Source organism: Oryctolagus cuniculus, chromosome 14, assembly GCF_964237555.1.
Source record: "Oryctolagus cuniculus chromosome 14, mOryCun1.1, whole genome shotgun sequence".
NCBI lineage: Eukaryota > Metazoa > Chordata > Mammalia > Lagomorpha > Leporidae > Oryctolagus > Oryctolagus cuniculus.
The window spans coordinates 57,533,279-57,546,140 of NC_091445.1; the positions used below are offsets into that span (position 1 = coordinate 57,533,279).

Consider the following 12,862-nt stretch of genomic DNA (forward strand, 5'->3'; position numbering starts at 1 on the left):
CTAAATCATAACCTTCTTGCAAATATTTACTCCATCTCCTCCTGGCTCCCGGTTTGATTATGGATGGAGGCAAGTGCATCCTTAAGAGAAATAAAAGTTGAGTCTGCCTTTTGTACAGAACTTATAAAACTTCACATCTGAGCACAGTATTTCTTCCTGACATTAATTGGGTAGCAAATTAACTTTCCCTTCTCTTTCTGTTTTGTTTTCTGCTTCCAGTGACAGTGGTGTTGTTTGCAGCTCTGAGGCGGCAGCGAAAAAAAGAACCTTTGATCATTTCCAAAGAGGACATCAGAGATAACATTGTCAGTTACAACGACGAAGGTGGTGGAGAAGAGGACACTCAGGCCTTTGATATCGGCACCCTGAGGAATCCTGAAGCCATAGAGGACAACAAATTACGCAGGGACATCGTGCCCGAAACCCTTTTTCTACCCCGACGGACTCCAACCGCTCGCGACAACACCGATGTCAGAGATTTCATTAACCAAAGGTTAAAGGAAAATGACACGGACCCCACTGCTCCTCCCTACGACTCCTTGGCCACCTACGCTTACGAAGGCACCGGCTCAGTGGCCGATTCCCTGAGCTCGCTGGAGTCGGTGACCACGGATGGAGACCAGGACTACGACTACCTTAGTGACTGGGGCCCTCGATTCAAAAAGCTCGCAGATATGTATGGAGGGGTGGACAGTGACAAAGACTCCTAATCTGTTGCCTTTTCATTTTCCAATACGACACTGAAATATGTGACGTGGCTGTTTCTTTCTATTTATCCAGTACTCTGTGAAGGGTTCTCTATTCCACCAGATCCAAAAGCCAATGGCTGCAGTCCGTGTGGATCCAACGTTAGAGACTTTTTTCTAGTACACTTTTATGAGCTTCCAAGAGGCAGATTTTTATTTTTTAGTGCATCCAGTTAACCAAGTCAGGGCAGCAGGTGCGAGCTGGAGGGCACAGGGAGCTGCCCTCTCCTTTACTCTCGGAGGGCAGTTTTGGAGCACGCTCACTATCACTATCACTCCACCGACTCAGGCCAGCGGACGGCTCTGACCGTACACTCCACGTGCCAGTGGGATGAGGGGTTAGGCTTTCATGAGAAAAAGATAATTTTAGTAAACGAAGAGAGAAGGGAACAACTGTGGAGTTGCTCCTGGTATGTCAGCGCACAAGGCGGTAATAAACTACATAAGGGTGTGTGTTTCTGTCACAAAGAACCTAAAATGACATTTGCCCATCCTGTTTGCTATTCCAGAGCTTTTTCTGGCACCAACTACTATTTCAAACATCAAATCCACCAATGTTTAAGATTCTCTCCCCTAAAGGAATAGAAGCAGATTAAATGGTAACACTAAAAGACATCACCACCAACACAAACTTAGCAAGGCTTCATTCCATGCCACCAACCCAAGTCTGTTATACATTAGACAAACAAAAGTTTGCTTCTGCATCATTTAAAGGGAAAGAGAAAATAGCTAGTAATGTCAACAAAAGAAATATTTAGCATATTCTGGCCACCAAATATATCACATATCACTTGAAATTCTTTCAACTATTAGTTAGGCTAATGACAAATGAGTCTGTTTATAAGTTCGTGAGAGAATTTTTCTGAGACAAATTTAACTCCGTGTCTGTAGTTTTCATCAGTATTATTCTATCATACTTGAAAGTAGCAGTGTGAAGTATTATAATTCATCTTCACCAGATATTTCTCACACAATTAAGTTGAATTGGTAAAGTTAGATGAAATTAAATTCAAGCCTCACCCTCAAAGTTCAGTGGAAAGGTTAGAGCCACCCTAGAACATAGCACCCAGCTCCTGACACCCAGAAACATCTACTTACTTATGTAACAACATCTGTGTACATGAACAACACATTGAGATCATGGTGAAAAACCTACATAGTCCATGTTCAGAAGATGCTTACAAAGGGAAAATAGATTCCCTTCAAAAAAAATGTTTAAAATTGTGATTAAAATAATAGTTGACTTTCAAAGGCATTAATATTTTTTCACTGTTTTTAGTTTTGCTGCCATGGCAACCCTGCCATCCCTGTGTTTGAATTAATGATAAAGTAATGGTCTCAAAGGACAACAGAAAAAGAAATGTAAAATCCACCAATCTATTATTTCTCTGATTATGCAATTAGCATCATAGTCACTTATGATCCGGAGGACCTAAATGAACTGAACTAATCCTTCTGTCAGGTTCAAATCATTTATTTCATGTGGTTGTTCTAATGGCTTTTATCATTAGAACCTCAGATTGTGCAGTCATCAGAAATTTCCAAAGTACTGTAATGAAAACATCTTTGTTTTGCAAACTTAAGAAAAACAGGCTCTGTACATATATATATATACATATGATATATATATAAAATATACTTAAGAATAGGCTGACTTCACTTACTAGTCTTAGGGATTCATTTTTAACTTAATGTTAATTTTCTTCAGACAATCTCAGCGTCATTTCCATTTGGGGTTAATGTCTTATCAGGACTAACTTTCTGTTTGGAAACACACTGTTGCTAAGTCTTCAACAGGCATACTATCCAGCAAGTAAACATGGCGCCTTTAAAGCAAGGGAAATGTAGCACTCTGGGTTGCCCGATGAGAATGAAATCTTTTTATAAGCATACTATTCTTTTCGTTTCCTGAATGGTTTCTATTTTGTAATGGACTGCCCTGAAAATTAACAAATATTTCATCCTTAGACTATTTCTTGTTTCCAGGATTTTCTTTTTCTAGTACTTCATACACACACACACACACACACACACACACACAGAGTCACTAAGAAATGCAAATAAAACACTACAAGAGGGCTTCACTGTAATGAATCTAGATATAACATAGTCACAGGTAAGTGTTGAAAAAAATAGCTTAGCAAAGCTAATTAAAAATAACTAGTTATTTATCTCAATAGAACAGCATCTTAATCACAAGATTTACTATGAAATTAAAGAACATGCTATCCTTATGTTTCATGCAAGGTAACAACTGAATCAAGAACGTTCCCTAAAAAGTAAAGTATCATCAAAAGTTATCTTTTCAAACTTTCGCCATTAACTGGAATTTCTGAGAGTTAGCACTAGAAGTCTCCAAACCAGGGTTTACTTTCTCCTTCTAAGTGAAAATAAGCAGTTGTATAGCAGAGTATCTGAGATGTAACCGGCAGGGTTTTTTATCCCTGCCTGAAGGTGATACAGTGTGCTAAGAACAGCATGCTAAATAGGACTAAACACGGAACTACCTGTTCAATCTCTTGCCACAGAAGTTGATGATGAAGTAAATCTCCAGCAGATTGGATAATTTGTGACTAGAGCAGAATATTTCCTGCCAGGGTCCTGTAATATCAACTTGGAGTGGTATTTTCCTATCATTAAAACTCGAGCATCTAACATCATAGAACTGACAGCCACAGTTCTGTCATTCTCCTGCCTGCACCTCCTTCTCTCTAAAATATCAGGTCCAAACACCATTCCATGCGCAGCTCTTTTTTCTTCAGCTATAGGTCCTAGACCAATGTGAAAGATTACTGGAGTAAAGAACTTTTTTTAGCTCAGTTTTCATATGTTGGTGTTCCGATTTCAGATGCTGGTGATGAGAGAGATGGAAAGAGTTGTAAGAAGCAAAATTTTAATATTTGCCTTAACTACTGAGAAACCCAAATGCATGAAGCCTAGGCAGATGACTTTCACAGGTTGTTTCAAAGTGGTTTAGACCTTTCTGACTTTTCCCCTCTATCTTAAGGAAAGAGGTTTTTTTCTAACCCACTAACATATTCCCTGGAACAAGCTGAAATTTTAAAGCCATTTACCCATTGCATGGACAATTTCTGCCGAAAAGCCTGAAAAACATTTGTCCCCAGAAAAGTAAGTAGAGCAAATGAGAGATGAAACATTTGTCCCCAGATAATTAAGTAAATCAACAGTGGTCCCTTAGACTCAAGAGAGGGAATCTGGGCAGAGTAAACATGTGATTTTTTTTTCTTTTTTCAGAACTTTTCTGGCTTTACAGTTTGAGGGACGCCAGGGAGGTTCAGCCACCAAATTATTCTATTTTCAGGCGGAACAAACATGGTGATTCAATTTTAACTCAGTATAAAAATATGTGGTTTCATTCTCATTTTTCAGCTCCTGGAAAGTTGTGCAAGAAGTTCTTCAAAATTGAATCTGTGTCCTAGGAGCATCCAAATTTTATGGATCCAAAATAACTTCAGAATGTTCTCATTACTTTCATTTTTAAGTACATAAATTTTAGATGTCCTGATTCGCTGAACAGTATCTTACATCAAATGCTTTGCCTTGAAATGCACATTTCCTAGTAGGAGAGAGAGAGACATAAACTACAAATGGGACATTCCTAGATTCTATTTACTTGAGCACTATAAAAAGTACACAGCTCAAAGGAGAGACCAGAGTTGGTTCCCAGATGTAAATCAGCATTTAAATCAGGCACTTGTGCTTATCAGCTAAATTCATCCCTACTGAGGGACAGAGCCACCAAATCTCTTATCCTAGTCACTAGTTTTGAAGTAGTATAATTACTTTGGAACAACGCTCTTAAAAAGCATGATCCCCACTATTTAAAGGGTATCCTCTGAAAAGCATCATTTTAGCATAATTTTAATTTCTGTGTGTTAATCTTTTTTGAATGGTGACATTCTGGTAGGGGACTCAAAAGGCAAGCGGTCTTGCCATGTCTGAGTTAACACTAGAGCCCAGCCTTCTTTATCAGATCACAAGAGTAGAAAGCTTAACCCTTGGTTTGTGAATCTTTAGGAAGATGGACTGTTTCCTAAGCTGACAAGCAGCTTTCTTTTCCAGAGAATGCAGAATTACAGCGTGGTCTCCTTAAAAGTTCAGTGGCTATTACAGCTGCAGCATTTTTAATCTCCCTTTGGCATCTTTATGGAATGATTTTCTAAAGGGATAATTCTCTACTAAAAATACCAGGCCCTGGCCATATTTAACGTGGAGAGCAATACACTCTTGGAAAGGAAATACATTGACTCACACACTTGTTAAAAGTTAATAAAGAAATAGCTCATTTTTAAAGCCACGAGTTTATGGTCTCTGCATCGTTGATTTAATTTAAGCATTGCAGAGACAATCTTTAATCCACTCCCCATTTTGTATTACCTTATTTATGATACATTTTCATTTTTTAATTTGGGGGAACCAGTGGCCAAACCAAGCCAGCAGATGAACGTGTTGAAAGGAGGTCAGATGGAAACCAAGGCTATTACCCACTGTATTTCAGACAGGCCTGAGACACTTAGCCCAACAGCCACTGGGTTATTAGATTAATTTCAAAAGAGCTTTTACAACTTGCTCTAATTCCATTTTTTTTTTAAACTCATAGACCACAAACTCAAATTTCTCCTCAACTGGGGCTAATCTGACAAATGAGGCATGGACCTAGCGTTGTGGAAAAAGCATTCCACTATAATGAGACCTTGGTCTTTCTTGTGAGACTATGCTATTTATGTAAATATGTCTTCTGTAAGCTTTTAGTTTCCTATGATCTATTAGTTTAGTGTTTATTAAAGGATCAAATGTATAGACTTATTACGCATTCAGGAGGAATGCTGTGTAGCAAATGTACAATGGAACTGCTCAAAAGAAACACAGGAACACTTCAAACTCACTGCACTGTTTTGTTTGTGATTATTTCATCACTTTGAGAGTAAAGATAGGCCTTATAATAAATGCTATGTGTGTCTTCAGTAGTACTGAGCTAAGGCAACTTGGCATTCTCCTACTGTGACTTGTGATTTTTCAACCCAGAAAATAAAAGCTTTTTGGTATTGATTGTTTTTAATTAAAAACACTTTCATGTATGAGTTGAACCTGATGCCACCCTTGAAGATGTACCGACCGGGGTGCCTCGTTCATGTCGTTTTTCTCAGTGTTGCTCATGTCTTTGGCAACGAGATGCCTGGTGGAAAATGCTTCCTGCTGAGCCGCCATGCACATTTCCAGTTAGGGAGACTCTCCACACTTCACAGCTTCCATGAAAATGTCTCCGTATTAGAAGACTGGGGTCACCACAGTTACCTTCAGCTCTGTGTGGCCAGGCCTTCTGTTGTAGTCAAATGGCAAATGCGCATTTCTTGAAATGGCTTCTTTTATTTTGCTTTGTTTTCTTAGACTTATAAATTTAAAAAGAATGCAATTGAAAAAGTGATTTCTCACAGAGTAAATATGCCTTTTGCAAATCAATTTTTGTAACAAGTTATTTATATGATATTCCTTAATAAACTGGGTTTTTTTCTACCTTGTTTTTTTTTTCAATTCTCCCAAACCATCATTTGCTAGCACAGAGATTTTTTTTTAAATATACACACTGACATACTTTATCTTTCTGAATCTGCTGTTCTAACCTCTCAGACAGCTAAGGAAAGCCGACTTGTTATAATAATTAGCTTGTAAACAACAGTTTCTCCCAGCCAGCAAGACGCATCGCTGGTACTGCTCTGCACACTTCTTACTGCTGGGACAGGAAGAATTCCACTGTAATTTATGGTGCGGCTGTATTAAGAAGAAAGCTATTTATCCTCATGGTAATTGCTTTAGATAAAAAAGGACAGTTCTATATTTTTGCTCCTCCCAAATCTCCATCGTTTATTTCGCTCCCATGAAAACAACTGTCCGTGGATCTGTGATTTAACAAAAGAAAAAGCAAGAGCCACATCAGATGGAAATCAGAAGCAAGTTCTTCCAACCATCTGATACTATGAGTAAATAAAATGTTGTTAGCATATTCAAAGCTGTAATATTTTACATGCTTGTTCTCTTTTCAGCTGCCTCCCCTTTCTACAGAGGCCGTTTCATAACTTTTTAACTGAGAGAATTCATTGCTTTGCAAAGGAGATTTTCCTTTGTTCATTCTTTGGTTCCCTGTATAGTGGGTACCCCACTGCGTGCGCTGGAATATTCGACAGTAAGCCATATGGGGACGCATTTCCCTCCTCCATGGGAGCTCCTGGTTCAGGAGGAAGTGAGGTCATAAGCCCATAATGGTGGTACCCACGGGAAGAAGTCTGCAGAGTGGTGCTGAGGGAAGCGTTGTAGGAAGATGACAGTGTTCTGCCTGGGTGGAGGGGCTGGAGAGGCTTAGGAATAACTGGGATTGATGTAACTAGACAAGAAATCCAAAAGAACAGCGAGGCCAAGAGGAAAGAGAGGGATGAATAAGCAATGTAACTGGTCACATAGCATCGAACACAAGGACCTTGAAAGCCATGGAAGCTAACTTTTTGTTTTGGTTTGGTTTGGTTTGGTTTGGATTTTCACTTCTGACATTAAGTTTAAAGTCAGCTGGGTCAGAAGCAGAAACCCACAGAAGGAAATTATGTGATCAAAAATATATATTATGGGGGCCAGCATTTGGCTTGGTGGTTAAGCCAAGAGTTAAGACACCCATATCCCATACTGGAGTGCCTGGGTTGGAGTCCCAGCTCTGTGTCCTAACTCCAGCTTCCTGCTAATGAAGTCTCTGGGGGTCAGTACTGATAGCTCAGGAAGTTGAGACTCAGACTCAACTACTGACCACTGACTTCAACTCTGTCCAGTCCCAGCCACTGGCTGCCATTTAGAGAGTAAACCAGCAAATGGGAATGAACTGTCCCTCTCGCTCACCTGTCAGCTCTCTCTCTCTCTCTAATAAATAAACAATTTTGAATACATATATTTATTTACTTTTTGAAGGACACATGCATTGTACAAATAGTATGCACAATGCTCTAGAGTCAAGTCCCTGCACACACACCCCCAACCCTAACTCTGTACCACCTGCAGGGTTACAGCACCTCTGAGGCAAAGACAGAGCCACCAGAATCTGTAGGACACTGGGAAAGTTCCCTAACCCAATGGTAACATAGAAAATGCAGTGTGATAGTCAAGAAGCTGAGTCCTGCAAGCATTCAGATAGGGGAAACCCTTTCCTAGCACCAAAACAAACCACACCCCGAAATAATTACCAGTATGTATATATTAGAGTAACTAATCCTAACAGCCACAATGGCCACAATCCAAAACTCCATACGGTTTATTTCTCACTCTGGCAAAGTTCAGGGTAGCTCTAGAGGTGGGCCTTTCTTCCTCTCATAGCAATGCCGTCTGCAGCACACCGCGCCAAGGTAACCCTGTCAGGTAGAATGCAGTCACACAACCCCAAACTAGAAACCCAAGAGGCTCCGAAATGCAGGTGAGCACTTGTGTGTCTGATGAGCTCTGAGAGGTTCAGTTCCTGTCAATTTTGCATTGCCTTTCCCAAGTTCCTCCCAATTTTAGTCACTAAAATACACCGTGTCCCATAATAATCATGGGGTTTTATCAGAAAGGAAGATAAGAAGTTGTTTACAAATTCAACCTTCAAGATGAAAACTCTGGGGAAGATTCAGGCCTAACTGTTGAGATACTCACATCCCACATCAGAGTGTCTGGATGTGAGTCCTACCTGTTCCTGATTGCAGCCTCTTGTTAAGGTGCACCCTGGGAGGCGGCAGGTGATGGCTCAAGTAGTTGGGTGTCTACCACAAACATGAGGGACTCAGATTGAGTTCTGGACTCCCAGGCTCCCATCTGGCCCAACCCTTGCTATTACAGGAATTTGGAGAGGGAACCAGCAGATGATAGATCAATCTCTCTTCTCTCTGCCTTTAAAATAAATAACTAGGGGCATGCGTTACAGCACAGTGGGTTAAGCTGCTACTTGCAATGCCTGCATCCCATATAAGCACCAGATCAAGTCCCAGCTGCTCCAGTTCTGATCCAACTCCCTACTAAAGCAGAAGATGGCCCGGTTACTTGAGCATCTGCCACCCATGTAGGAGCCACTTTTTAAAAAGAGAAAATCCCTTCTAAGAGCTTTCTAAGGGCTGTTTGGCCACAATCCTTGACTCTAACCCAGGGCAGATATCATTAATCAACTAACGCACTCTGTCATGGATCTCCTAGATGCAACCTTAGAATTGCTGTGAGAATGCTGCCAGCAGTTCTCAGCAACAGAATAACATTGACCTCTTTGCCATCCCAAAGCTAACAAAGTTCTGCAGTGAAAAACTCATTTTCTTTCACTCTAAGTTTGGTTGACTACTAGTCTTCGGATTGTCAAAATTTTTGGAACAAAGGAGCTAAAGCCTCTGCGTGCAGTTATTACTTCAGATTTTTATTTCATAAACCTGAACCAGCAAGTGTTTATCTTTTGTTTGCACAATTCAGATATTAATTTCAGCTGGTTGAGCCATTGCCCCTCAGTAATATTCTCTAACTTTTACACTCATTCTGAAAAACCCATTTTAAAACCTGCTCTGGAGGCATAGATCAAAGTAAGGGGATGCAGAGATAAAAAAGACAAACACAGCCCCTTCCATCACGGCTGCCATGACTTCATGTCCCGCTATTAATCTCAGATTGCCTGACTAAACATTTGTACCGAATGACACCCTGATTCTTTAGAGTTCCTTTGTAGGTTTCATATTCCCAAATTCAATACTTTTCCAAATATGCTATGAATAGATATGGCTCTTTAAAAGAAGTGGATTGTCACCTACTTCTTCCTATAATATACTTATCCCTTTTGTGAAACATCTCCCTTGACATATTAGATCATCTTTATTGCTTCCTGAGCCATTTAGTCTCAAAAAGTTAAGTTTTAACGGTGAATATGTCTTGTTTGCACATTGGTAGAAGAATGTCTTCTTATGGTTGGTAGTAAAGGATAGGTTTTATTAAAGCTTTTAAGTTTGCTTAGCTGCCTGATAATAATGCCTTACATTTATACAGCACTTAGATATAACTATCCTATATATCACTTAATAGAACCTGCACAAAAGCTCTGTACAATAGACAGTATCATTCCCAGCTCACAAAGAGAGTAGGGTCATTTGCCCACAGGTCCCCATCACACGAATTCTAATTAAGCCACTTCTTTTAATGCAGTCTCTGCAATCCTGCCAAGATTCCATATTTTCACCTCTACATGTAATGTCCAATCCCATCCATTTGAGGGAATATGTACTACTGAGAAGAAAAATGTATTTTTTCCTTGCAAAAATCAAATGATACTGAAAAAAATCAAATGACCCTTCTGATGGCCCCAGCCTCCAAAACATCCCCCTCCTTAAGATCAGCTCTGCAAAGAAAAAAAAGCTAAATTCTGCCTATTAGCCTCAATTACCCAACCAATTCCTGTTACAAAATAGAAACTGGGTTCTTAAGGAAGAACAGCACTAGGAAACATAAAATTTCATCCATGATGACAAAAGCTCTAATTATTTACATAAGCATAATCTCAACAATACTGACAGTTCAGGTATCAGAATGCAGTAATCCTCCTGAGGGTGACAAGGCCCTAAAATTGGAGAGGGAGAAAAGGATTTAGGCCTTTGTCTCCCCTTCGGCAATTCTGAGTGCCTGGCTAAAAGGGGAGGTGTGAACGAAGAAGGGGGACTTGCTCTGGCCCTGATTACACATCGAATCCACTTCCCCTCCCAAACAGTGTGGCATATGTTATCTCCCCAAAAAAACCAAACGCCCCAATAGGTAGGTAGGTCAGTGTAACAGAGTACCACCTAGAGATCTTTGTTTACATAGTAAAAGAAATAGGTTGTCCATGTTTTTCTATAGCCAAAATTAATTTCTAGGTTTTTAAAAAATATTTCTTTTTATTTGAAAAGCAGAGAGACACAGAGATCTTCCATCTGCCGATTCACTCCTCCAAATGCCTGCAACAGCCAGTGCTGGGCCACACTGAAGTCAGGAGCTGGGAACTCAATCCAGGCCTCCCACATGGGTGGCAGAGACCCAGTACTTGGGCCATCACCTACTGTCCCCCAAGGTGTGGATGAGCAGGAGGCTGGAATCAAGAGCAGAGCTGGGGCTCGAAGTCAGGCACTCCGATATGGGATGTACGTGTCCCAAGCAGTGCCTTAGCCACTGCGCCAAAGGCCTACCCTTAATTTCTGTTTTGAACCTTGATTCCTGTGAGCAGCAGAAACTCAACTTGAATCTTTTAGGGTTTGTCTCCACAATCTTCACTGATGATACAGGAAAATTCTAAGAGGCTAAGCAAATGTCAAGGGTTGGTGTTAAGAGGAAGATAAGACATGTGCGAAGCTTAAAGTTAATCTGCTGAGGGAGCCAGGAGCAATAGATGGATTCTAGAAAAAATATGGTAATTCTCTGTCCTAACCCTCCCTGTGTGTGTCCTCCCACTCATCATAAAATGAGAACTGAGAAGTTTATCGATCAGAAAGTGTTTATGTTATTGTCATTATTTCTCATTCTCAGAAGGTCAGGATCAAAGGCTTAAGAAAGACAGTTGATTCTTTCCTGATTTATGGCTTTGCCAAAGATTCAGAAAGTTATCTCAGATTGTCACTATTTCCCGCTGAATGCTAATGTAGAAGTGTTTTTCTTATATTTTAGTACCTCAAACATTGTAAAAAGTATTCATTTATAGTATTTATATATATATATATATATATATATATATATATATATATATACATATAGACAGGCAGAGTGGACAGTGAGAGAGAGAGAGACAGAGAGAAAGGTCTTCCTTTGCCGTTGGTTCACCCTCCAATGGCCGCTGCGGCCGGCATGCTGCGGCTGGCGCACTGCGCTGATCCGAAGGCAGGAACCAGGTACTTCTCCTGGTCTCCCATGGGGTGCAGGGCCCAAGCACTTGGGCCATCCTCCACTGCACTCCCTGGCCACAGCAGAGAGCTGGCCTGGAAGAGGGGCAACCAGGACAGAATCCAGTGCCCCGACCAGGACTAGAACCCAGTGTGCCCGTGCCGCAAGGTGGAGGATTAGCCTAGTGAGCCACGGCACTGGCCTAGTATTAATATATTAAGTAATATATTGAGGACTGAGTCTATCATCAAAGATTTCTGAACTTTTTTTTTACAGATTTATTCATTTATTTATTTGAAAGGCAGAGTTACAGAGAGGCAGAGGCAGAGAGAGACAGAGAGAGGTCTTCTATCCGCTGATTCATTCTCCAGAAGGTGGCAATGGTCGGAGCTGAGCCAATCTGAAGCCACGAGCCAGGAGCTTCTTCTGGGTCTTCTCAGAGGCGGCAGGGACCCAAGGACTTAGGCCATCTTCTACTGCTTTCTCAGGCCATAGCAGAGAGCTGGATTGGAAGAGGAGCAGCCAGGACTCAAACCGGTGCTCATATGGGATGCCAGCAGTGGCTTTACCTGCTACACCACAGTGCCAGCTTCTTGAACATTTTTTATCATGGGTACTTAATTACTCACTTCATGCATAAAATTTATTTTTTCTTTATCATGAATCAAAAGCATGACAAGCTGTTTTCTGGTTTGTGAGTACATTCATATGAAAAAATCCTGCAACATCATAAACATTAAGGAGCAGGTGTTTATTCTAAGGGTTAAGATATCCCCATCCCATACTGGACTGAGTGGCCTTGATTCTCAGCTGCATGGGATACTCAGAAGAAGCTCCTGGCTTCAGATCAGCTCAGCTCTGGTTGTTCCGCTCTTCTGGGGAATGAACCAGTGGATGGAATACCTCTCTCTGTAAAAAAAAAAAAAAAAAAAAAAAAAAAAAAAAAAGTAAATCACAAGTGAATATATATATTCAATATAAATATGTAATGAATAATTTTTGCTGAAAACAATAAGCCTTCTAAATCGAAACTATTCGGCAATAATGAAGGACTTTACTGATAGCTCCAGCCTCAATGACGTTCCCCTGATTAAGATCAGCCCACCTGTGGAAATACATCTACCTTAGTGAAAAATAGGAATAGGGGGACCAGAGCTGTGGTGCAGCAGGTTAACACCCTGGCCTAAAGCACCAGCATCCCATATGAGCGC

At 40.6% G+C, this 12,862-nt stretch overlaps 1 protein-coding gene and 1 long non-coding RNA gene across 6 annotated transcripts in view; one reads left to right on the plus strand and one right to left on the minus strand.

Moving 5' to 3' along the window:
* The window catches only part of CDH6 (cadherin 6), a 144,176-nt gene extending 137,894 nt beyond the window's left edge, over window positions 1–6,282 (plus strand). For 3 of the 4 annotated variants that reach the window (XM_051853546.2, XM_008262090.4, XM_002714096.5), the window contains one exon: window positions 220–6,282. In XM_051853546.2, coding sequence (XP_051709506.1) covers window positions 220–710 — 491 coding nt within the window. In that variant the 3' untranslated portion in view covers window positions 711–6,282. The remainder of the gene's footprint in view (window positions 1–219) is intronic. The other variant, XM_051853547.2, reaches the window with a different exon arrangement.
* LOC138845173 (uncharacterized) overlaps window positions 1–12,862 on the minus strand; it is a 196,232-nt gene that overhangs the window by 113,338 nt on the left and 70,032 nt on the right. The window lies entirely within an intron of this gene.